The sequence below is a fragment of the Mixophyes fleayi genome, chromosome 1, assembly GCF_038048845.1.
Source record: "Mixophyes fleayi isolate aMixFle1 chromosome 1, aMixFle1.hap1, whole genome shotgun sequence".
Lineage (NCBI taxonomy): Eukaryota > Metazoa > Chordata > Amphibia > Anura > Limnodynastidae > Mixophyes > Mixophyes fleayi.
This window is the reverse complement of record NC_134402.1, coordinates 379,789,796-379,817,358: the sequence shown is the minus strand read 5'-3', so window position 1 is coordinate 379,817,358 and position 27,563 is coordinate 379,789,796. Positions and strand designations below refer to the sequence as shown.

The following is a 27,563-nucleotide window of genomic DNA, read 5'->3' as shown; positions in this document are numbered from 1 at the left end:
ATTAATATGCAAACGCGACTTGCGTTAAATATGCATGTAACTTGCATGCACATCTGCCCATATTCAAATACAAGCGGATCAAGATACATTTCCAATTAAATTTAGGTATAAGTAGGCTATGGCTATATATTTCTCACTGTATGTAGACGGAACAGACTGCAGGATATGCACATGTATATGTGCGACATAACGTTCCATTAGAACGCATACAACAAGATATATATTTTGCAAAATAAAATTACAACTCTTAGTACTATAATCATTAATAAAAATAGATTTAATTTTTTTTACATTGAAAATATAAATCAGGATTTTAATGCATAGTGTACATAAAATGCATTTTTTATAGTTTCTTACTTGCAGGCATGTGTTCTGGCACATATACTTGTAGTCATCACCTACACCTGCCCTGTAGTTGGTGAAAATGATACGGCTAAAAAACACTTACTGATGAGATGCGTTGAACTTAAATCTGCTGTATTTGCATAGTCATGCCCTTACTGTACATTGCCGTTATAGGCAGTTGCCAGGTCATCGGACATGAATTAAATGCAATTGTGTTCATTAGCTTAAGTCCCATTCTGGCGCATGCGCAGAGCTTGCACGCAAGATACGGCATGCAAACGGACTTGCATCCAAAGATTAATCAGGCCCTGAAAGTTTTCCCTATTACTAGTAGAGCTGGATAAGCAAAAGTGGACCACTACAACCGTTTAACTGTACATGGTACTCAAGAGTAAGTGCATGACACGTCATATCGGTGTCTTCTTTTCTGCCTGTATCAGTTATTAATTACACTATTGCATTATGCTGGATCAGATCAGTTGTAAGTTTACACCACAATAAAACAAAATTTATATCTTCGAAACATTAGAAATGAAAATTCTTTAGAAGCAAAGAAATAAATGTTTCGAAATGCTGCAACAAATCCATTGTTTCAGCAATAAAGATAAAAGGATCTTACGCCTCTTTTTTTTTTAAACCTTCTGCACATCATAAACCATACAGTACATGAGATCTATAACAAGACCTCAAAAACGCTAGCAACACAAAATGATTTGGAACTTTATTGCTCCTGATGAATATTCCAAATTCATAGAACAATTTTTTTCTAAAAATATAGAAAACAAAAAGTACATTTGTTACAAGAGCATTAAAAACCTATACATAAAAAGTTAAAAAGTCATATTGAGTATTCCAAAACTGCCATCTTGTGATTCCTACTAAGGGTTTATGTACAGTTTGGTCAAGAGAACTTCGAGGCTACAATATTTGTGTGTTTCTTTTCCAGGGCTCCACAGTATTTCAAAGCTTCCAAATAATACGGTATAAGCACAGTTAGTTGTTTTCCAGCGATTGGGCCATTGCCTGCAAAATGAGAAAATATGTAAGCAACCATAATGCATTATGAGGTACAGTGAAGTGTCCTAGAAGCTAATCCATCCAGAAATCTACTTGATTCTGTGTGTTGGCAGACATTTGATCCTGACTTTCCAAGAGCACTACTTGGTGCAGCTTCCTAAATAGAGTAAATTTAAGATATAAAAATTGTATATGTTTTTTCATTACACACATACACGCTTATAGATTTAAATATAGTTTTTAGTGTTCACAGCTTAAACAGTAATTTACATTTTTATCTCCCATATTAATTTTTTTTTATTTACAAGCTGCCTATGTTCTATATCTATCTTACTTAGCTGAGCAAACGTTTATGTTAAGCTGACATTGGAAAGAAGGGGCATTGGGAGCCCTAACATCAGTGGTCCCAAGGCAAATGGCCTACCCATTAGTAACAACTGTATTACAAAAAAGTATGGATTTTTAGAATCAAAGTTTAAAATTTAAGTACTTGGAAGTAAAAAGTAAAGCTTGGTTATGATTTTAGAACTTGAACTACCATAAGTTTACAGCAAGGTCCTAGACTTTTACATGGATTTAGAAAGAAGCTTATTTACAACAATAAGGGGAGGTTCAGATTTAGGATTTCCTCGATCAAGCATATCAGTTGAAAGAAGCTTTTTCTCTTTTAAATAAAGGGTTCCTTTCCTTCTAGCACAGCACCAGACATTAGACATTAGACTCCTATCCACAAAGGAGTCTAATGGAGACATCCCTTTAACCTCTCTATTAAAAAAAGGTCAGGCTAACAATTATCTTTAAGTGGTCAGTGTAGTACAGTGTGGTACAGCACATGTCAGGTGATAGTCTACTGTTAGATACATATTGTGGGTTACAAAGAGTATACATTGGAAAATGTACTGAAGTTTACCAAAATATATCCATACAATGCCACAACATATTGTCAATATTCATTATGGTTGTACACTCACCAGGGGAGTCCTTTCACCATATTTACTCCAAAATGTCATTTTAACTGTATTTTTGTGTCCTGTCCGTTGGTCAAATGTATGACATTGGTCAAAAGGAGGGCAGTACAAGTGGAGGCTCACAGCGGTCTCTGTGTGACTTGGATTCTCCACTCGGTGAAGACCAATTGAATCTAACAGGATGAAGATGTTAATACAGATACAGTAAGTGCCATGTAGCAAATTATAATCTAGTTGTTGGTTTGTAGACAAGAAAATATTTGCAGTGCATTTGCTGGAAAGAAATGCAAGAACTGAACTGACTTCTGTACATAGCACCAATGCAAAACAAACAAAACAAAACAAAAAAAAAAGAAAAAAGTGTATAATGCAGACAAAGAATACCCAGGGCCGTCTTTCTCATTGGGCACAATGGGCAGGTGCCCGGGGGCCCTGCAGCCCAGGGGGGCCCGTCGAAGGCAGCAAAAAAAACCAAGAACCCTGTAAAAAAAAAAAAAGACAATACTTACCTTGCGGTCAGCTGGCGATCCGGCTCCCTCCATGGTCTCCTCCTCCGTCGCGCTCGCAGTGCATGTCGGGTGTGACGTCATCACGCCCCGCCTGACATCCATTGTGGGAGGAGGAAACCATGGAGGGAGCCGGATCGCCAGCTGACCACAATGTAAGTAGTGTCTTTTTTTTTTTACAGGGTTTTTTTTTTTTTGCTGCCTCCGACGGGCCCCCCTGGGCTGAAGGGCCCATATATATATATATATATATATATATATATATATATATATATATATATATATATATATATATATATATATATATATATATATATATATATATATATATATATATATATATATATACATATAGGGGCCCCGGGGCACAGCCCAAGAAGTTGTTAAGAGGGCCCTGAGAATACCCATATGTCAATGAATCCATACTAACTACTTGGCAATAAAGTTTTGCTTGAAAGTAACATACAATCAACATACAATTGTATGAAAAAAGATAGGTTAGGTTATGATTCTTGGGATGTCAATTCTAGGTAGTGGAGACAAAAGGGACCATTGGTACGGTGTAGAGTGAGGAGCATGCCATTTATAACCTTTCATGTTAACTACATATTAATTACATTTTGGTTTATAAGTGAAGATAAAGTACAAAACTGAATGTCACTTTATGTGTAGAATGTGGTTTATATGCACAAAAAACCTTAGTAATTGACCTACAAGTATGTTTCCACAAAGCAGTCTGTCACAGATACAGAGCTATCGGACCCAGGGGTCTGTCTAGTTTGACACTACTCTATCTGGAGTCTAATGAGGCAGGTAGTCTTTGCCAGGGACCCCTGCAAAGAGGTATGGATTTTGCGCAGGTCACAGCCTCTGGGATAGTGCTAGACAAAACCCGTTAGGAGAATCTGGATGAGAGGAAAGGTTGGAGTCTTCAGCCCTAGAGGAACACACTGGGAGAGTAGGGCAGGGCACCTGGAACAATAGCATGAAGAGGAGAGAGCTGCTGGCAACATGGCTCTGCGAGAAGATAGCGATTACCTTTAGACTGCAGACTAACAACAGACTGGGTACAGGAAGTGCTGGTAACTGGTAAGTGTAGAGTGATGGTAACCACTAGCAACAGTGGAGCAGGAAGCAATAGGTGCGAAAGTTTGCAGACTTGAGGATAGCACTCAAAGAGCGGAGTGGATAAGAGAGTAATAGAAAGTAATGACTTACTGCAGCAAAGATACCAGATCACTAGCTGGAAAGTTGACACAAACAGGCACCATAATGCTGTTGTATGTGCTTTAAATATCCTGTTGGGGGTAGATTGAAAGAAAAACGAACGAGAGAAGGAGTTTATAAAAGAAATCAGGTTTGATGGCGGCTGGGAACAGGGCATGATGGTGCTCAGACCCGAAGAGGACCATGGCCTCTCCTTCTCGTTTATGATCCAACCAGTGTCTCCCAGGTCTTGCAGAACACAGATTAGGTCTTGAGCTGAAGTCACCATTGACTGTCATTATTAGTAGATCGTCCAGGTAAGGCCATAAGAATATTCTATCTTTCCTTAGTTTTGTCATGACCACAATCAGAACCTTTGTCAATGTCTATGTTAGAGACATTTCTATTAAAAATGGAATCTTAAGATCAAGATCAAGAACCTTTTATGGGAAAATTTTTTTGTTTTGTTTTATGTGTGTCGTGGATTGGTGGAGGTAAACATCTTTTAGATCCACTGAGGTTAGGAAACTTACTTCCATGGCACTTAAAATGGTTCTTATGGACTCAATTTTTAACTTTCTGGTGTTGATGTGTTTATTAAAGAAAACAACAAAAACACATATTTGCAAAAAACATCTGCTGAGTTTCTTTACAATTAATATTTTGGAATAAAAACCTGATCCTTATGGGTTGTTGGTACTTTGCAATACTTCAGTAATCCAGTAGTTGGGAGAAGGGGGAAAGAGGCAGGGGGAGAGTGTTTGTTGCCGCTTTTCTGCACCATAGGATCAATTTTTGTGCATTTTAAGTGTTTGGGTGATTTCAGCTGTTCTACATGATGCACCTTTTCTTAAAGGTGCAGAGTACCATAAAATAGCCTCAATGGCATCCGAAGGATGCAATTACCAAGGGAAGTCATTGTTCTTTGGAAGATCGGGCCCATCACATCTCCCTGGTTAGTAGTCCCTCGAATACATACACTGAGGCTACAGGAATGAGTCAGTCGCAGGTAAACTACTAAAAAAGTTAACCAGTCTAAACTGACTAAGATAAAATGACTTGTAAGGAGACATAGGAAGATGTAGTCCTCTATAACACAGGTGTGTCTTCTGTCAGGTGTGTCTTCTGTTCTAACTCTGGAGAAGGGGCGGAATAACCACATTTTGCATGCTGCCATGGAGGAGGAAAAAAGTTTGAAGGTCCTGCCAAGCAATAAAAGGTGGACGTGATATCATTGGAGGCCATGTTAGGACATTAGTCCAGAAAGATGAGAGCCGGGAGAGGACAGCACAACACCCAATATGTTTAGAATATCCATCCCCTGGTACAAAGCACAATTAAAACAAAGCCATTAAACACTCTTATCTCAAATGTTCTAACACTGATTGGCCTGTACAGAGGGAGTTTTTATTAAGTAAATATAAAGGGTTATTTGTGCACAAGTCAGATCACAGAGAGGATAGGAAAGACTATATAATCAAATTATCTTACTTTGAACACAAGCCCTTGGATGTTACTAATACCATTGACTATGAAACCATATACTCACAGCAAGATCATAAACTTTCAGAAGTCAAGCCAAGTGAGCTACAGCAAGTGTAGATAAACTGTTGTATTTCAGGCCTTAATCTAGATTAACCAGTCTGTAAACAGTCATAACATAATAAGAACTCTTGCATAAGAATTTCTCCACTATAGAAAGTGCACAATACACCACAACAGAGGATGGAAATTTACACAGTAAGAGTAGCAGAAATCTCACTACCTAGAGAGGCATTGTGTGGGCACATGCTATGACAAACACGGAAACCTTGGTTAAGGCAGAATATACTGTATATGTTTTAAAGTATATTAGTTCAGAAGGTTTCCTTAATAAAATAAAAGGCATACACAAAAGGAATTACCGTTGATATAGGCACACTGATTTAGTTTCAGCACCCCTTCCGATTTTCTCATCATTGTGCCATTTGTCTTTTTCTGTGGCCATTCATACAGTGTCTCCTTTAGGTTGCCCTGGAGTATCTTCAAGAAGCAGTGCGAGTTGGTATGATCATGGATACTGCTGCATGTGGGGAGAAAGATGAACTAACTCAGTCTGGTATAACACATTCACATATAAATAGCCAGTTTGCACAATGTCAGCAAGTAAGATGACAAGCATGTTCAGTGGGGCAGGGGCCTTGTTTTGTAGTTACATATCTGTCCTTTTTTTATTGCATTTTGCATAATACATTATGTCACCTCAGACCATGCACTGCTCAGAGTATTCCATAAGCGTTCTCTGAAAACCCACCTCTTCAGACAAGCTTATAATATTCTTCAACCACCCTCTTAACCTCACTACATTACCCTATTATCACCCGTTATACAACTACCCCTTGACCAACATTGTTGTGTGACAGGATCATTTAGCTTATGAGTCACTTTTACCTTTGCAGTCTGGCTGGGCCGACTGCAAATGTAGACTTAACCTCATGTGTCAAACTCCCATTGTCCAATAGATTGTAAGCTTGCGAGCAGGACCTTCTCTTTGTCTGTTTTACCCAGTTTGTTTATTAGTTTACTATGTTTGTCCCCAATTGTAAAGCGCTACGGAATATGTTGGCACTATATAAATAAATGATAAGGATTCAATGGAGAAAAGTTGAAAGTTACAGGATGCATACGTTGAGGTAGTGTTGTCTTCCACTAACTGCAGCTTATACAACATGGACCTTGTTGCCCGTCTTAAAATACACCCCCTTCACCCATACCTTCTCATCTCAGTATGCTCTGGCTATTCACCTACATTTATCCCACATTAGTGGATAGGACTTACAGACTATGTTCTGGAGTCTTTTGATGATTATAACTATATACGTGAAGGAATGCACACGATTACAACCCTCCTCAAGATAAGGAACAAGTCTGTGACTGCTCACCTAGTATCAATATAAGTATATTAGGAGCAACAACGATCACAGACAGGAAAAAAAAAAAAGAAAAATAGCGGACAGTTTAATAGGAATGTAAACCATTGTAAGGGCCACAAAAGTCAAGGCCCATGTTTAGAGTTATAAGGCCACTATTAACATATGAATGTTTCAGGGGCTTATTGGAACAGAATATGTTAAATAATGTTGGTATTATAAAGGGAGTGCTTTTTCTCCCTTCCTATCAGCAATAATGTTGTCGGACGCTGCATCCGACCTCTATCAAGGGATGTACTCATAGGTAGTGTATACCCACCATGGTAAATAACCCTGCTACATTTACTGCAAGGAGAGGACCACATCAGACCTCAAGATCGTTATCAACGAGAAACATTCCCAGTATGGATTTTAAAACCTGGACTGAATGAGTCAGTATACGTATCAATATGGAGATGCTCATTGTGATAATTTATTATTTTGAGAACAGATGACACCAATTTTGTTTTGGTGAATGCAGTACCACTCACCACTGACAGCTCTACAGAGAGACTTATATGTACCGTTAGTTTTCTCCTAAAGAGATAATAGCTTGAACTCATGTCAAGGTATGCAGGCCCTCTACATGAGTTTGTAAGTTCTATTAGTAGATTCTTTTAGATTTACACTTTTGGTCAGCGATCGTTATAATATAAGTTGGAGGGATTTCAATGACCAGTCATGTTCCAAAAGTCTTCAATTTTTACCTGCCATGTCCTTCACCCCAGCAGAGAATCATTAGATTAAACTTCCCATTTCCTTCATCCACCAGGTTTCGGGTGTACCTTTAAAAATAAAAAAATAAAAAATGTAAAAGTCACACCAGAATAGAGAGCAAAATGTTGCTCTGTGAACTATACTTTATATTGTTTTCACATACATGTATTTATATATGTGTGGTGCTCACTGCAGTTAAAGTATAGGGGCCATATTCAATAAGGAGAGTAAAGCAAAAATAAATGTTTAAAAAAAAAATTAGTAACTTTGGCAAAACCATGTTGTATTGGAGGGGGAGGTACATTTTAAATGTGAGGACAGATTTATAGTTGGGGTAGGGCATGTCCTGGATCAACTTTTAATGTCAGTGTAAAAATAAAGCTATTAAGTATTTGCACCCTACATGAAAAAACAGCCAGTATTTTCCTTATGTGCAAAATAAAACTCATTTGCATCCCTTGCATTGTAACATGGTTCAAAGTTTAAGCTTTTTTTTTTTTTTTTACTTTTCTTTCCTCAATGGATCAGGCCCTAGATGTTGGTTTGCGAATTGAATTAGGGGTGGGGAAGGAATTGTATTTTCTGGATAACTCTACCTAAAGAGACCACTGAATCTGCTACAAAGTGGATCACTTACATGTATCATTCCTCTCTCCACTAACCCCCATATAGCTCTTTCCATTATGTTCCCTGTCCAGTAGGTACCACTAATGGCTCTTCTGTGCTCTCTATAGACAACCCACTCACCTACTTCAAAAGTTCTAGAGGGAGAATTTGATCCAGCATTCCTTGTTTACATCACTATTAGGTGATGTAAATAATCACATACAGCATGATCACCCTTTCAAATGCAAACTTTTCCACCTTTGACACTTATTTATGACATACCCTACAGCACAGCGAAAGCCTGGTCTAGTGTCAATATTACCTATCAGTAGTAGTAAAGAAGAATTCAAAGCATTCAGTAAAACCATTCTGCTTCTTAATGTGCCATACATTTCAGTATAAAATAGAAATAAACAGGTCTTTGCTGGTAGAAGCCAGCATACTTGTGAGCATTGGTGATAAAATCGGTCAGCCCTGCCCGATTATTTTACTATAATAAAATATGGTGTCTTTGTAAAGTAAATTACAGTATATTCAATTTTTAAGCCGAGATTTTGTTTCGTTTGTGTTAAGTGTTAAACATTTACAACAGTCAATGTGAGCACGGTGGCTTAGTGGTTAGCACTTCTCCCTCACAGCACTGGGGTCATGAGTTCAATTCCCGACCATGGCCTTACCTGTGTGGAGTTTGTATGTTCTCCCCGTGTTTGCGTGGGTTTCCTCCGGGTGCTCCGGTTTCCTCCCACATTCCAAAAACATATTAGTAGGTTAACTGGCTGCTATCAAATTGACCCTAGTCTCTTTCTCTGTGCTTGTGTTAGAGAGTTTAGACTGTAAGCTCCAATGGGGCAGGGATTGATGTGAGTGAGTTCTCTGTACAGCGCTGCGGAATTAGTAGCGCTATATAAATAGCTGATGATTATAATGATGTTGTGAGCACTTAAATGGAACATCCATACTGTAGTAGCTACATAAGATGCAAAAAACAAAATAACCCCCCCCCCCCACATCATTATGTTTATCCAACTAATTGTTAAACAATTAGTGATGAATGAAAACCATGTACAGCCAAGTGTTCACGAAACCATGTTGACCCTTGCAAACGTTTAACCTTCTAGCTAGTCCTCATCAAGCAATCCCTAGGGCATCAGCACATGTCATGGACACTGTCCAAACAGGAGCATGCATGTGATATATATATATATATACACACACAAACATATATACATAAATACCTCTCTAAACAACAAACAGCACTCATTCTTGAGAATGGTCCTGATCAGACTGAAACATTAATTTGCGGGGGCCCTGAGAGTGCAGTTTGATCAGACTATCTACTTGAAGTATAGTGTCTTTATTCCCATAGTTGTGACACCCAGACTGCAGACTGGAGGACATTTGAGTACCCACCCATAAAGAATAGTGCTTATATATTTTTTTTTACCCACACACACATTCATGCTGTTTGAAGACCATGTTCCTTTCAGTATATCACGGTGTGTGGATTCTCTCTTCCTTCCATTCCCCTCCGCACAGGCCTCCCTGCACTTGCTCAGTCACACAAAGGGGACCGGTCACTGCCTTCCACAAGGTAGTCATGGAGATTCCTTGTAGAAATCGGTGCTGCAAACATTCCTATCATCAGACTACATGTTCTAGCCCAGGACACTTGGAAACCCAGGAAACGCACATGAGTCGGAAATGAAGACTGATAAAACACGCTCTATCCTAGTATGGTTCTAGTATGGGATGGAGATACATTGTTGGGCACTTTGTTTGAGACCCACTTACAGGGGGTAACGGAGGTTAATGATAGCACAAAGCTTGTCTTGTTGTTTATCTAGACACAATTACTACTTTTTGTGCCACAGACAGCTCAGCTTGACAAGAATTATATGTAATATTTCCTTCTAAAAAAGTAGCAATTGTACACTATGCCCCTCTTTTTAAACAAACACAACAGTAGTGTAATCTGAGCTTGCGAACCTGCTCACCAACTGTGACGATATATATGTACCAGCAACATGCCCTGCTGGCAACATTCTGGCAAGGTATATCTAGACTTCCCAGAAATCAGCAAAAAACATTCTTCTCCAGCTGGAACAGCAGTGATGTCATTAGCTACTGGGCTGTGCTCATATACATATTGGTTCAGGCAAAAACAAAAAAACAAGACACCACACAAGTTCCCTCCAGTGTGGGATAGTTTTTACCCTCTACAGTCACAGATGGTGGAGAAATAATTTAGAACTTATTACATTGTACTGCTCCACCTCACTTTTTAAAAAAAAACAAAAAACAAACAAACAGAAAAGTTAATAAAGCACACCATTGTACAGGGTAAGAGATTACAGTCAAAGTTCCATCTGGCTGCTAAGAATTATTTGTTGCTTAGATCCAAGAGAAAACTTGCCAGATATATTTGTAGTATTCAGAAAGACTGCTACTAGAGTGTTAGAATTATAAGAATCTATGGGAAAAGAATACACAGTGGGACATTTACACAGCTGTTGGGACACATCAGTTGATGCAGCAGACTAAAGTTATATGGACATGTAACTAGAATATGAAAATAATTAAAATATATATATATTATATATACATACATACCCACACACACACACACACTTCTAAAATGCCTGTAGGAACATAGTGTCAGCTGCAAACAGATAGTGATCAGCTTTGCTTTTATTTTTAAACCATGAGATTAAATTATGAAGCTGTCAATGTAACAATGATGTATTTGCAGCTCTGACACTTCTTAGTCTATGGTGAATAAGCGAGCCACTTTTTAGACTTGTCTCTAGCTTTCCATATCTTATATAGACAAAGACTTGGAACACATTTCTGCAGGGATTGATCTTAGCAACTGCCTGTTTCAAGTGCCACAGAAGTAGGAATGGACAATATTTCAATAGAACAACAAAATATTTTTAATAGCAAACATAAGTTAGATGAATATACAAAATAGTTTCACTTTTATTTCAATGAGCTTTAGCGAAGGAAACCTTTTATCACAATTCTGTAAGCAATGCTGTCACAGCGGTGAGTAGAAGCCTGTGTCCCCATCACACAAGAAGTACTTTAGCGATGAAAACACTGCCTGCAATATTTTGACAGGTGAAGCACTGGAATGTTATGAGACAGGGAAACCACATTTTGTGCTTTAAAAATTCTAAATGGACACAGTCAGTGAAGGCAAAACACTGATCAGGATCATTTTGCAGATTTGATCATTTGTTTTAATCATTTGTCTTTGCAGACAACCTCTTCAATGCAAACAATGTAAGGGCAGATGACAAATTAAGAGTCTTAAACAAGTGCTATAAATCTGCAGTGAAAGATTACCTCCAAAAAACACACCTACTGGAGAACTATCTAAAAAGACAATCCAAATTTGTTATATAATATTCATCATGCTGAACAAAACAGGACCAGGAAGGAAAGTGTTCTTTATAATTCAGCTACTGAGAACACTATTATTGGTGTCTATGAATACCATGTCTATCTAATTTAGTAGTGATCATTCATTATTGGAGCTTACTGTCCAACTTCTCTACCACACACACACACAAGGATCCATTTTTGACAGCAGCCAATTAACCTACCAGGATGTTTTTGGACATTGGGAAGAAAGTGGAGCACCAGGAGGAAACCCATGCTAACACAGTGAGAACATACAACCTCCCCATAGAGGACATTGGTTAGAATGAATCCATGGCGCTATATAAATGTTCAAGATGATGATGGTTCCTTCGCTGCAAGTAATGCTACCACTGCGCCACCCAGTTTGGTTGCAATGTACGGTCATTAACTACACCATTCCTGGGAAAACCAGTCACCTCTGCCTTTCCTGTTCTGTCCAGCACTCCCTACTAAAATGCTTTCGGCAATATTTAAATGACCTTTTATGCAAGTTAAAAAACCTGTAAATCATGTGATCTTTCATGGCTCGTTCACACCCATCTGCAATTATCTGTTAAATGTCTGAAAAATGCAATAAAAAAATAATAAAAAAATATAGGACAAAGAGAATGGTGTTGCTTCCACCATTGCATTGTACAATATTAAACCACAGCATGCATTAATGCGGTCTGTCAGAACATAGCTAAATGTGCAATGCTTTAAGAGCATATGGAAAACATGACCAAACACGTCAATATCACGCGTTCGGTTTTCCTCTTATCCATTTTCCTAGCACGTGTGATGGAGCGCTTGCAGCCAATATGTGGAAAGCTGGCCGACGTCTCACAGCCTAAGGTCAGTTTCTCAGCAGCACAGTGAGCATGCTGACAGTACCTACAATATTCACACTCTAATCATGAATATTTGCAGCTGCCCACACAGGGCTAACTTCATTCAGCTATTTAATACATTACTGAAGAATAAATGACAGGGAGTGAACAAGGCTGAAGAATTGCTCTGCACAAATTGCTGTTGTAAGTGTGTCTGTATGGAGAAGTGCACTACTCTTTAGTATTTAACAAAGTATGCAACACTTAATAGTGCATTTACCCCAATATGACAATATGGTTCATTTTCTTTAAAAGAAGCAGCATATGTAATTGCAATTTTCTATGTTCAGTTGCCAACATCTACCACTTGTTAGAAAAATGTTAGAAAGTAATGTTCTCTGTATCAAAGTGCTGACAGCAATTTGTAACCAAATATTAACTAGAGTTAGCTGCCAGTGTTCTCTGTACATAACCTAAAACCCTACTATCCACTGCCTCTATTTGTCCATTCCTTCATCTGGAAGCCTTGTGTAAACAGGCCTTAGCTAGTGTCACAATTTGTGAACAGGACAAAGTCAAGGGCATATTTCTGAACTTTATAAATCAAATCTTATCTTAAGGATCTTACTTGTACAAGACAATTAATTACACAGGAGAACCTGAAACAGGGTTATGCCTTCTATGCAGCAGAGTATACACATAACTGTACAGTTTAGTCTAAAATATATTTTTCACAGTTCAGAAGGTGCCATTGACAGACAAGCCAAGATAGGCTTGTTGATAATGTATTTTATTTCCCTTTTTGCAGTTTTACTTAGTTGTAGATATTTACTAAAACTGCCTTTTGTATGCAGCTGTGATAGTACTAACTTGCTGAAGGTATGGCTTTAGGGTAGGTTATGGCTATAGAGTCAACTCATTGTAAAGTGATTGTGTAGCATTCATCTCAGGAGATTAGCAATTTCCCAAAATTTATCATCCCATTAAACTTTATGTAGGAGTTTAGCTGCTATTCGTTCACATGAGGCAACTAAACTGTGGTATTGCGCGACTTAGTTTGCCACTGCAAAGCCACTTAAGTAAAAGAAAGTAAATTGAAAAACTTTTGTAGTAGAACACTTGGTAAACAATGAGTTACTAAAGGACCCATCTTTGTTGAGATTAATCTCTTGTAGCCTGGGCCAAGACATTTTAGCAGATCATTTCCAGTGTCTGTTTGGTCAGCAGTAAAGTGGAAGCCACTTGATTGACTGCATTGCGAAAAAAGGCATTGTGTATAGGGCTGCTGTATCATGAAAAACACTGTACATAGTTTTCAGAGGGAAGTATTGGCAGTTATTAGTTTACTTTGCTTACAGGGTGGATATCTTGTGTCAGATTTTATTTCTTGCAGCAGTAGTAGGAGTAAATAAAGTCAGATTAATCTTCAGACAAGTACTCAGGGGGACCGTGAAGTAAGAAATAAAGTATAGCACCTAATCAACTGTGACTAAACACCTACACTCCATCCTCTCTGAAAATTCCAAGAGACAAGGCAGTTTCACAGCTGTAATGTATTTTTTTGCCCCATACCCAGAGCCGTAACTTAAATTTTTAGCGCCTGGGATGAGATAAAAAATGGATGCCCCCTAGCCCTCAATTTTACCCAAATGAATTGAAGATATTCATAAACGGCACCACTCTTCAGCACTGTGCCACGGGCAGTCGCCCCCCATGCACAGTCCTAGTTACCACCCTGCCAATACGACTTAGACAGCCACTTATTATCAATAGCCATGAACAGCATGTCACCAGAATCTGTTACAGGTAGTTTCATCAGCAGGAGTTAACAGTTGTGTAACAGTCCTAATAAGCATGAACTTTTTGTTGGTTGAGGTTATTAAATAAGAACTCCATACTATTGTCAAATATTGTACTACAGAGGTTTTAACACTATAGATGTATGTGTACACAGACATAGGGGTCCTGGTGCAGTTTGTGGGCATCAGCTTTCCTAAAAGACTATATAATCTTATGCTTTATAGCAATTAATAAAGTTAGTCTCACAACTGTAGTTATACCATGGAGACCCTAGAGGAGAGGAATAATAAACAGGTGTGTACAGAGCTGTGCTATAAGGAGAACCAGCTGTCAGTAGAGGCTGATCTAGCTAGCAACAGCATTTGTGCATGGGAGGAAGGGTTAAATTGGATAAGAAAAGTAATATGTTGGAGAACAGAAGGCTTGGAAAATCATGCCAAAGAATTTATTTTTATGTTTTTAAAATAAATCAGACTAGATCTGGATATGCAGACTATCCAGCCAGCATTGCTGGAAGGCTGCTCTGGCTAGAGCCAGAAGTTTTGTCAATATCCATGATATGCGATTGGCTGGCAGCTACACACCCTCTCCACTCCCAGAGAGAAGTCTGAAATCAAAACGATCTGCGTGGCATGTACAAATATACACTTTTAACTGTCCCAGGTTTTGCTTGATAGAGCAAGTGGGGGAAAAAAAAAGAAGCTAGTTTTAGTCCCATTTTCTTAAATCAATAACACGCGAGTTAATGATTTGATTTTGCAGGTGCAAGATATTGCAAGTTTTTTTTTTTTTGTTTTTTTTTTACATTCTCATGATTTTAGGTTAGGTTAAAATGTATCCCATACCAGTTTTAGATTACAAATCACAAAGATGCAATACATATTCTATATGTTACTAATATATAAATCTATATATTTACACACACACATATATATACACGGTCTTATCTCTCAGCTAGGAGAGTGGTCATGCAATTTAAACTAGCTTGAACCAGGTTTGCCAAGTATGTTCTTGTTTTCAAATCCCATCCAGGGAAAGGATATTATTCAGGAATGTCAGTGTGTTCCATAGTTAGCAAGTCATTTGACTTCCCCTAAAACTACCAGACAATACCCCTCTGCCAAGTTTCCCCAAGATGTGGCTGGCATCATCAATTCACATCCATCAGATATAAAACGTACGCTGCTACAGAACACAAATATATGAAACGTGCATTTAAAAAAAACAAAAACAAAAAAACCTATAACTTCCATATGTCACATTTAGCATAACTACCGGCATCATTTGCATAGCTGGAAAGAAAATGCTGTTTTTTAGATAACTGAAATTACAATAAATACTAGCAATGGTCACTCATTAAATTACCTGTATTGGTCAAACTTGGCATATTTCATCCATTCCAGCGGATTACTTTCATAGGACTCCACTATGTTCTGGACTTCCTCTACATTCACTTTATCACTGGAAAAGATCTCATGCAAGATCTGGATCAGCTCATCCAATGTCTGTGGCTTCAGTACTTCTGTGTGTTCCATGTTACAGCTTAGCTGAACCCCACTGCGATGCCTAGGACAGTAACAGATCAGTCACACAAACAACTGTGCAGTTTTCCAGCCTTTCTTCACTATTTATGCTTTCCAACTTGCCGAGGGTTGTACCAAGTTTCCTAGGGGTGTCAAGAACGATAAGCCCGGTGTTGGTGTCAAGTTCTCTTTGTCGCTGATTATTTGCTGATACGGAAGACAGGTTAATCTACATACAAATAAACTTGTTTTCATAAAATAGATTATTACTTTGTTCATGTCATTATGCAGAAAGTGATATGACTAATCCACCTTTCTCACAGTGCATCAAAGTCTTCTATAGTCTCTCACAGTTGCAAACCTCTTGTACAGCTATGCTTTAAAATGAGGGCCTTTCAAGGGGGCTGGTTTCCATTAATTTAAACCAGAAGCCATATAAACCTTCATTTACTCCAAGCTTTACTTTCTGGAAAAAAACAAGCTAGCCATGGGATGTAATTTTATCTAAGTAAATAAAATACCCTGTACATTTGAACAGTGGCACAAAAAATGTTGCATGTTTGCACTAATTGTTTATGGATAGTGCAATTGTGTTGTCTAGTGGCAGTTGTTGCTTTTTGTGTCAGTAACAGACCTAGCCACACTCTGACCCCAAACTTCCAAAAGCAGATACATGTTAAATTAATTGATGTTCAAAAACACATTTTCACCTGTTAATAAATTCAGCCCAGGCATAGGCAAACCGAGGGGGGATTTCCTAGTGCCTGGAAACCCCACTCCAAGCCTGGGGCACTGTATAATTGAGGTGGCTCGACCCTTCTCCCACTTCACACAGCTCTGCTTGAAAAGGGAAAGCTGCATACACCTAACAGTAGTGCATGCAGCATTGTCCATGTATATTATGGGGATAGGAAGAGTGGGAGAGCAGCCAAGCACTGTCTAAAATTATTGCAACGCCTCCATGCATGCTGGTCACACCCACTGTCGGCGTGGTGTGGAAACTACCCTCTACAAATCCTGCATTTGCCCCTGCCAGGGAACAATAGAAAAATATGCACCTATGTAATGTACAGTCATTTTTTTTACCCATGGTAAAAACATTACACCTAAATTAAATGCATATATGCCCCAATAATAAGCAATGTGTTACTGCAGATTGGAGGAGGTATATTGGACTTAATCCTAATGAAATGGATATTATATCTAAAGGGGCATTTAAGAAATAGTGATCCTAATATGGTTCTAATTGATTTGTGTTTTAATAAAATCTTACATAGGGGTGCTAAAAAGACCATGAATTTTAGAAAAGCCAAAATTAAACAGCTCAGACAGGCATTACGGCCTCATGTTCAACGGCGTCACAAAATGCAAGTAAAAACGGTAATGAAACCGCATGTCAGATGCAAAAGCAGATGACATGCATTTGTTATTAGCATTTTTTACTAGCTGTTTTAGGTAATTGGATGTCACTGTAGGCTTCTCCAATGCATTTACTTGCAGTGAATGGAATAAAATACATTTTAAAAAATGCAACAGAGACGCACAAGGGCAACAAAGCAAATAGCGGTGGTAGTCTTCAAATGGATGTTGAGAAACCCGAACCCGCATACCCTGACACAATCACACCAATGTTGTGTTCCCCGAACACTCTTGAGACCCATTGCTTGGAATACACACTACAAAGTGTTAATTTAAGGAGGCGCTGGCTCTACAATGTACTTTGCAAAGGCTTGTAGATTGTAGAGCCTGCACTTCCTTAAATTAACACCTTAACAGCAACATTAATACAGTCGCCCATCAAAGTGACTTCAATCTAGGTGCCTGGCATCTTCATTCATCAGAATCCTTTGAAGTGTGTATTCCAAGCAGTCGGTCTCAAGAGTCTGTAGGGGAACACACCATCCTGTGATCATGTCAGGGTATGCGGTGTCGGGTTTCTCAGCATCATATTCAGGTAACCAACCCGCAAATAGGTATGGGCTTATTAGAAACAATGGGGCCTATTTATCAAAGGCTTCCCCCCTGTAAAATCCCAAAAACAACAGTTTTCGGGGATTAAACACTAATTTGCTATTTACGACGATGAAGCTGGAGCTGGTGTACATTATCATAAATAAAAAGTTTCAGTGCTGTCAGCTTTGCTCTTCAGAGCAGAGCTGGACAGCGCATGTGTGGAGGGATCACATGATACCTCCCTGTCACTCACCGCTCGCTCTATGCAACTATAGTTGCAGAGACAGAGCAGAGATGTCTGTGCGAATGCCCGAGGGTTTCACTCGGCGCATGCACACTGGAGTCAGAAGAGGAGCCCCGTTCACCGCATGCTGCTTCGGGTACGAAGATGGAGTGGTAAGTATGATTTCCACTTCACAGGAACAGCAGTTTTTCGGAACTGCGGTTCCTGTGTTGCTTTTTTAATAAATATGAGAAATAGTTCAATCCTTATCAATGCGATAAGGATTGAAAACTATTTTTCATATTTTGCGAGTTTTGATAAATGTGCCCCAATGTGTTCTATTTTTATACCTATTTAAATATGTTGTACTAGTTTTAAAATTACTAGTATAATTCATGTAATTAATGCCAGTGGATATAAGGCCTTAAGTCAACATCAATGTTGCTAAATAAGAAATTAGTAAATAGTGATACAAAAAGAGATAATTTAAGTTGTTAAATGTAAAGGCCATTACTTTAATGTGAGGAATAAAACTAAATAGTTAAAAAAAGAAATCTGACAATAGGAAAGACAGAAACTGTACAGTAAGTGGCAAAGGTCTTTTGAGCGTATCGTACGCAAAATCACGTGCACATGCCCAGAACCAGCAGAAACGTCCATGAACGCAGCCTTGTTACGTGCGTTGGAAGTCGCAATGGACACTTACTACAAACTACAATTTCGAGGCGTGACCAGGCGGGGAAGGGGCATTTTGCAATAGTCAATGTACAATAGGGGCGTGCCAAACTCAAGCACATACAGTCACGTCCAAATCAAGGACTACACACATCAAAGTTATTTGTTTTTCTGCCGTATCTCTTGCTCCAGCTAAAGGACAATTCTAAGGCCTGATCAGTTGTGATGACAGTCTAGTATGCATGCTATAACATGTGTTTGCAATCACAAACAACTGTAAAAATGTATTTTATGCTCAGTAGACATTAACAACATTCTAATAAATGTGTCTCATATGAAGAAAATAATAATAAAAAAACACTTTTTTAATTATTTTTTACTGTTGTAACATTAATGCCATTATTACAATCAGGTAACAATAATGCAACATTTTTTTTTTTTTTTCCTTTCCTTTTGTGAATTTATAATCCACATAGGTATTGGACACATCCTGCTGCGTGTGGAGTAGTAGAGCACAGCAGACCTCCCCCGATTTCAAAAGCACACGTATCTTGAGACCCGTGCCTTGCTGAATTCGGGTGCACACAAAACCTAAATACGCACGTATAATACTGAACGCAGGTTGCTCTCAAAATACGTGCCTTGATGAATCAGGCCCAGCAAGTCTAACACCAAAAAGGTATTGAAACATATAAATAACAAAACTTACTAACATCTAGCATTGAGCTACTAAAAGATGCATTAAGGTAACTGATTGTATTAACAGATGAACAGTATGTATTTAACAATGTTAATCACCTCCAAAGGAACAAACTATTCCACAAAACATGTGCTGCAATCCTTGCACACTATTAGATATTATTGGTCTAAGTCAGGGGGAAGTGCATTTATGACTAAAAAAGCACCATGTGTGCTGAGGGAGCTGTGTTAAGTTATAAATTAACCATTCTTTCTTATACTGACGGACTTCAACATCATGGAATCCGTACTGGCAGATGTGGACCCAGTACTTAAAAAGAGAGCAAAATCAAACCAAGACAATTGCAGACCAGTTAGCATGACATCAGAGATGGTCAATTTATTTAAGGTATTCTATGAGATAAAATTCAGAAATATATTATTTAAAATAAACTAATAATTCACAATCATTAGACAAGTTTTTGTAGGGGACTGGTTATATGTAACTAATTTCATCAGTTTCTGTGAAGTAAGTAGTAAACATGGCAATTATTATTGACATTTACATATCACTTCAAAAATATACTAGGTTAATTGGCTGCTAACAAAATTGACCCTAGTCTCTGTCTGTGAGTGTGTGTGTGTGTGTGTGTGTGTGTATGTTAGGGAATTTAGACTGTAAGCTCCAATGGAGCAGGGACTGATGTGAATGAGTTCTCTGTACAGCGCTGCGGAATCAGTGGCGCTATATAAATAAATGGTAATGATAATGATGATGATCATTGAGTGTTTTACTATTAGGGAAAAACACAGTGATACAATAAGGCTGGGTATTAAAAATCAGACAATGAAGTAAGAGGGCAATGCTCACAAAATTACAATCTATAGAAAAATAGGAGTTTTAAACATGAAGTTAAACGCCACAGATTTCTTATTGGTCCAGCCGGATTGCATTTGGAAAAAGTGCTTAGTGCAGTTTTATCATCCAGTCATGCAGCAATGTTTTTTTGGAGGTCAGTAGGTTGTTTGCTTATAGAAGGAGGATAAATGTAAGACTTTTGTGAACTTTATAGAGGGGTCATAATCAGGTAGAATAGGATGGCTTAGATGCTGGTTCTGGAGATTGATTGCCTAAACAGGTAAGTTCTCAGGAAACGCTTAATGCTTTGGAACCTAGAAGAAGTGTTATTGTATGAGGGAGGGCGTTCCACATCTTGAATAAAGTCCTGTAACTGGTAATGGGAGCAGAGGTGTAACCAGCTATTTGAGGGCCACACTTTTAACCAGCCGAATAAGTCTGAACCCCGTTCACAGATGTAACTTTAGGAAAACTGCTTCAATGTACAGTTCATGGGGCTCAGCTAATGGGAAGGAGTAGCTCAGTTAAAAATTAACTTCCTCTGTTTTCTACCTGTAGGGCAAGAGAGAGATGGAGCACTGGCAGAGCTTGTAAGGCACTAGACACGCCCCTATGTGAGTCTACCCCCATGGCAATAATCATGCTTCCGCCAGTGTGGTGAAATAAGGGGCCCCTGCAGCAATTGTTCCTGCAAGGCTCAGCATTTGCAAAGACATGGAGGTAACCAAATTATTGTCTATAATATATTTAGACAATAGGCCTCATTTAGAGTTGGATGAACATCCAAGTTTAAGCTCAAAAATCCCCTCTGTTTTATCGCGCATGCACAGAAAAAAAAAACAGAATTTGGAGTTTACTGCAACTTGCACTTGAAACCCCCTATGCATGGAGTGGTGGATCAGGGGTGTGCATGTGCAATGGAAGTACAGTAAGGGTGTCTACATGTATTCTGAGTAGGCTGTTTCTCCAGGTATGCCTGTTTTCAGGGGTATCTCCTGCGGATGCTTGGCCCCTGGTGCAAAGGTACGTGCTGCTAATAATAATTATTAGCAAAGATCTTTTTTAAAAACAACATCCCCTTTGTTGTTGTGGGAGACGGATACTACACACAGGGAATCCAATAGAGAATAGTCAGGAACTGAATAAGGTCTAGCACACGGGATATCCACACAGGAGAAGAGTCAAAGCAGAGCCGAGTCGATACACATGGAAATCCAATGAAGAGTAGACAGGAACGGATCCGGTCTGGTACACGGGTATACAACTAGCCGGCAAGAAACAACAGGAACAGATAACAGGGAAAACACAAGGGAGCAGAACACTATGGTAAACATATTACCGTCAATCCTGCAGAGGTATTTAAGGAGACCAGAACCAATAGGCTGCAAGTGATAATGAGGAAGCCAGGTGAGTGGACTAAGAGAAACAGGCTGGCCAGGTGAGGCATTACATAGGAAATGACAGCATGAATCAGGGCAGATTCAGGGCAGATTCTGACAGAGAACAGACCTAACTGACCCTATCTAAGACCTATCTAATCTATCTAGCTAATCTATCTGCCTATCTGATCTACCTAAACTATCTAATCTATCTAAGAACTAAAGTAACTACCTTCCTAAACACCCAAGGTGGCTATCTAAATACCTACCTAACTACCTACCTACCTATCCCTAACTAACTATCTACCTCTCTATCTAGTTAAATCTGACAGAGAGCCCGGCGAGTCATAACATCTGTGGACTGTCACTGAGCATCACTCAGTAATCCTACTCATTTGTGGCTATCTAGTGCCTACATTCTTCTCTATACTAAGTTCTCTATCACCGCTCACTGGGAACTCCCCTAGAGGGCCGCGACTTGCAGGGTGGAAGCTGCCAAGCCCAAATTCCCTTGCGAGAATCTCTGGTGAAAATCTTCCACTCTGTTAGATTCCGCGCCTCTGGGTGAAGTACCATCAATCCCAGGCAGAACAGAAGGATCCCACTCATCCTAGTGAATCCTGACAGTGTGATGGCACAGGGGGCTTGTGGTAATGTGTGTGTGTGTGTGTGTGTGTGTGTGTGTGTGTGTGTGTGATGGCACAGGGGACTTGTGGCAATGTAGTGTGAGGTAGGTGGTGGCTAATTAATGGGTACAATTTTGTTTGTGGAGTGATGGTGGGGCAATTTAATAGTGCGGACTATTAATTAAATATGTAGTGGTTTGGGGGCTATTGAATGTGGGGGTGAGTTTGAGCAGAATTTGGTCTCTTTATTAAATGTGACTATGAATTATTTAATGACAGTGATGGTTGCAGGAAATAGGTATATTTATGAAATGTAAATAATATTAATTTATTGCTGGGGCTGTTTGGAGGGAGGGAAATAGGTTTATTTATTAAATGGGAATACTATTATTTTAATGTTGGGGCTGGAGGAAGGCCTAATTATTAATCGTGGGTGCTATTGATTTAACGCTGGTGCTGTTTGGAATTTTCTAAATGTACCCATTGTTTTTTTCCAAATAGGGCCCCCAACATTGCAAGATCCAGACAAGCCGCTAGTAAAGAAACTTGCAGCCACAGGTGGTGAAAGTGACAAGAACAGGTAGGAGAGAGCAGGAGAGTCTGTAAAATGTTGTGATTCTAGTGGGACAATCACAATTTTTGGTGAGTGTTCTGCCCAATGTAAGGGGCAGGCCAAGACTGTGAACTCATTATGTACACATTGCATTGTTTATATACTACACTATGGTGATAGATGTCCTGAAAGTCAGGAGTGCTGGGACATATGTCGCGCTCCTGCAAACCGGCACTGCACCCTTGTGCTGATGACACAACAATGCAGGGTTTTTTTCTGTAGGAGGGTGGCCTAGTGCTTTTCACCTGCTAGCTACGCCCCAATGATGCATATTCACGCCCCCAATTGTATGAATACACCCACTACCACTTTTGCGGCTGCGCCAATTTTTTTTTATATGCTCAACTATGAGGGGGGCCCATGAAGTTGTTGTATCGGGGGCCCTGAATTCCTCTTGGCACCCCTCAGTATAAGCCCCAGTATTATCAGCATGGGGGGGGGGGGGTGGATATTCCTAGGGGGATAGGCTGCTTATCTTTTTTGGACCTATTTTCAGGATGTGGCCATTTTCTGTCACACTATTTAGAGTTGCAAGTATCTAAAGATACTGTACTTACAACTCAAAATAACCCAGTAAGAGAGCAATTTCGCAGCCCGAATTTTACATGTATGTTTGGGTCGCAAATTGTGCTCAGCTGTAAGTGAACCCTAATTTAAAGATTTTGTTTGACAACCTTTTACACTTAAGACTGTGCAGATGATAAAGGGGCATTCTCCTGATGAAATGATGTTTTCCTTACCAACATATAAAAATGATTTTTCACTGGGAGGGTAATTAGAATTCACTGAACAAAGATGTAGTAATGACAGAATCACTGGATAGATTTGACGTTCTTACAAAGAATGGCCTCAACAGTTATGAGGAAATTAAGCGGCTGTGATGAGTGATGCAATATTATTACTATATTTACGGTAAGAAAGACACCCCCCACCCCCTCGAATGAGATTAAATTGTCAGATGCTTTTGGGCTTGGTTTTGGCTAGCTATGAATCAATACATCTTGGATTTATCAAAGATTGAACTTGACGGACAAGTTTATTTTTCTAGAGCCATTACCTATGTAACAATAAATGTATTTCGCACATAAAAACTAACCAAAGAGTGTTGTAAACGCATTCAATAACTAACTGCATTTCCATGCATTACAGAAAAGGGGTAAAACAAATAGATATTTATATACACTAAGGGCTTGTTAAGACTAGCATATTGCTGGAAGCTCAGCCACGTTCCAAACAGAACATACTGCTCTGAAACATTGGAAGTTTAAGTAGGTTGAGCTGTCTAAGTAAACAACTTCTCACTAAAGAATTATCTACACCATGGGGCTTGAAGCTGGAAAATCATTGGTCTAGATCATGGGGTGGTGTACATTAACCCCTTCCCAGGGTCAACCAGATCAATTTCATCTGGGAGATATTTGTCTGCTTACAGGCTTGACACTAGCTTTCTGACAACATTCATCAGGGGTCAGTTAATTATTTGACATGGCTTAATAAGCTTTTATATCAATTAATGAAATTGAAGTTGATGCTAATGTTAAATGGAACCCATTCTCTCTGACTTTCAGTGATCCACAGTAACATGATAGGTTGTCTATGTTCCATACAATGCTGCGACTCACCTTTTTTGATTGTTTTCCCTTTTTCATAAGTCGTGGTTGTGTTTTTTTTATTTAATTTTCTGTTATGACATTGGGTCAGATCAAGAAAAGATTTTTTTTTATTTTTTTTCCATGTTTTTTTGAAAAACAACAAACAATTTTGTAAAAATATTTATGTAAGAGGTGTGGGTGCTAATGTATCATTCAACTGACTCATTTATTTATTACCCAGACCCCAACAGCCCTCCACAGTGGCGCATGCAGAGGGGTTTCTGAGTCTCCAGAAACCCCCCCCTGCGCTAACTTAGTGCCCACCATAGCGGCACTGTCCTATACAGCAGCCGCGGCGCTGTCAAAGAAGCATACAGCACCGCCACGGATGCTTCTTTGACAGCGCCGCGGCTGCTGTATAGGACAGCGCTGCCTAAACGGAGCTGCTGCGCATGCGCGGGTGCATGCGCAGCAGCTCTCTCTCGTGTTTTTTTTTTTTGGGTCAGGGAAACCCCCCCTGACAATCCTGCGTGCGCCCCTGCTCCATGGGGATCTGGGAGAGCCCTAGTAGTTTTCAGAGCAGGAATAGTAACTACTAATATAGGCACCATTTTGCATGGCTATTTCGTACTATATCCCTTTACAGTCAGAGCTTCCATTGTTGAATTAGTGGGTATTCATTGGCAGCCATATTTTCCTTCCACTGGAGCATATGTTTACTGATTCCATTCAAATGCAACCAAATGACAAATGCAGGGCCACAATGGGTTGAGGTTAGGGAAATTTTACATCACCTTTCCAACTGTTTATTCAGTACATTATTAAAATCTTCCAATGCATATAACAGATGATAATAGTGCTACACTCTTGTAGATCCTCACAGCTATAAGGTGGAACATGTTAATTGAGAGTATAGTACAATAAGTCAATTTGTATTTGTTCCAAAGTGAAACAGAACCTGTTGAATGCACAGCATGGTAGGACCACCCAACTTCATTTTTTTGCAGGAGAGAGTCTCGCCAAGTGAAGAGATGGAAGGGTGGATTTTGATCCCCGCCGTGTATTTCCTTATGATTGGACTCTGTTGACTTTACAGACTATATAAACCAGGACATTTTGCTATTACAAGTATTCCTTTTGATAAAATCGGAACGACGAAAAGCTTCAAGGATATGCTGGGTACCTCCCATCTCTTCAGCGTGGCATGGAGATTACTTTCGTGGCCTGAAAGCTTCACCCGTGGAGGACACTGTGTTGTTTTATAGATAAGCTGCTTTTTAATTTGCCCTGTGTACAGGCATTTGTTTAGCAATCATTTTTATTGTTTATATATGTATATTTGATGTGGTGATGTTCCTGGTTTTTGTTCTATGCTGGGCATAAGCATATTACACTATGGTATTCCTTTTGTTTGAGTTTTTAGCACTCAATTTGGATTGACCAACTGTTGATGAGAAATTGCTAAAGAACAAATTCTACTTCTATACCAGATAATCTACATATTTTTGACTATTTGGTGTGCAGCCTCTCACTCCTTAATTCAACTCCATTTGGGTTGTTAATTGTATTATACTATGTTTTGGTGCTTCTGACAATAAAAAGCAGTTAACTATTTAAAAACAGTTACTGGTTACACACAGTATATTATGGAAAGACTATAAGTCTGTTGCAATAATAGTCGTATAATACCACTTTCATACTGCCGCCCCGGCAATATCCCGGGTTTTTGAAGCCGGGTTTTTGCAGGGGCTCGGAGCGTCCCAGCTCAGAAACACCATTCATACTGCACCTTGGACCCGGGAATTTCAACGCACTTTTCATTGGCTGAAAGCTGGAATATGGAAAAATCTCTCTTTCTCTCTCTCTCTCTCTCTCTCTCTCTTTCTCTCTTTCTCTCTTTCTCTCTCTCCCATGCAACTATGCCAATCCCGGGTTGAAGACCCGGCTTTTTAGACCCGGGATTTTTCACTAGTACCATTCATACTGCACCAAGACCCGGGTCGTTTGAGCTCGCCCCGGGAAAAACCTGGGATTTTGGTGCAGTATGAATGGGGTATAATACACAATAATATTGAAAGTAAATAAATATGACATCCTTACTATTGAAATAGCAGCAGTGACCTATGCTTTGCTATGTGTAACAGTTTTATGTATGACTTTGAAAACATCAATCTGCCTAGTTCTAAATAAATAACAATCATGTGAATGAAGTATATTCACACCACGTATTATACGAAAAACCTTATTATCATAACAATAAGATTGTATATCACATATGAGGCTTGGTAGGTACTCTACCATTTTATTGCACCATTTCTTAACTTTATGCACTTTTCACTTTCAGTGTATTTAAATATTTCGCTACTAGCTACTATTTTGGACTAGAAGGGAACACACACAAATATATAATATATTTTAATAACTTTAATAAAGTATTACGTTTTAGAAGTATCATTAATTCACAGAGTGCCCCATATGTAACATCTCTTTTTTCACTTAGGAACATCAGTGTTGGTAATTGTTAATGTTTTGGGTGTACCACCCGATGATTAAATACAAAATGTGAATAACAGTATATAGGTCTGGGATGTGAAGACCTAGTGCGGTGACATCCTTTCTCTATATCCAGTCCCTACAATGTCAGAACTTATTTCACTTGATCCCAACATTGAAAGAAATCACACAACCAACCAGGCAGGGAGCAGCTTTTTTTTCAGCTGCCTTGGAAAAGACTTGCTATAAGTTGAAACGCGTCGGATGATTTGACTCTTTTCCTTTGGATCCATTATACGGAATTGGAGGGGTGATTTCTTCTGGCATTTGAGAGCTGCTAGTTACCCGGACCATTCTGTTATATTCATTCCTATTGGTACGGGTCTAATTTTATTTTGTATGTTTTATATATTTTATTAAAGAAGAAAGTCGCATGCCGCATGATCTCCCAGCTCAGAAGGCACTGACAGGTACCTGCAGCGCCTGTGTAGTAGAACAGGGACAGAGCAGCCAAACACCCAAATTCAACAGGCCACAGATCTTGTGATCCGTGGCATGATGAATTCAGGTGTACGCAAATCCAAAATACGGGCGCATTATT

General features: G+C 39.1%; 1 protein-coding gene across 1 annotated transcript; it reads right to left on the bottom strand.

Annotated features, from left to right (window-relative positions):
- Positions 1–258: 258 nt before the first annotated feature.
- Positions 259–15,969, bottom strand: CDO1 (cysteine dioxygenase type 1). Its single transcript, XM_075179530.1, has 5 exons — positions 15,714–15,969; positions 7,698–7,775; positions 5,947–6,104; positions 2,334–2,503; positions 259–1,368 (listed from the first exon to the last, which is right to left on the bottom strand). The coding sequence occupies exons 1-5, from the start codon at positions 15,881–15,883 to the stop codon at positions 1,339–1,341; spliced, it is 606 nt and encodes a 201-aa protein (XP_075035631.1). The 5' UTR covers positions 15,884–15,969; the 3' UTR covers positions 259–1,338.
- Positions 15,970–27,563: the final 11,594 nt, after the last annotated feature.

Coding starts and splice junctions, on each gene's coding strand:
- CDO1 (XM_075179530.1), bottom strand. CDS start 15,883: ATGGAACACACAGAAGTACTGAAGCCACAGACATTGGATGAGCTGATC. Junction 7,776..15,713: donor GCCAAGTTTGACCAATACAG/GTAATTTAATGA, acceptor TTATTTTTAAAG/GTACACCCGAAACCTGGTGG. Junction 6,105..7,697: donor TGGGGTGAAGGACATGGCAG/GTAAAAATTGAA, acceptor CCCCACATGCAG/CAGTATCCATGATCATACCA.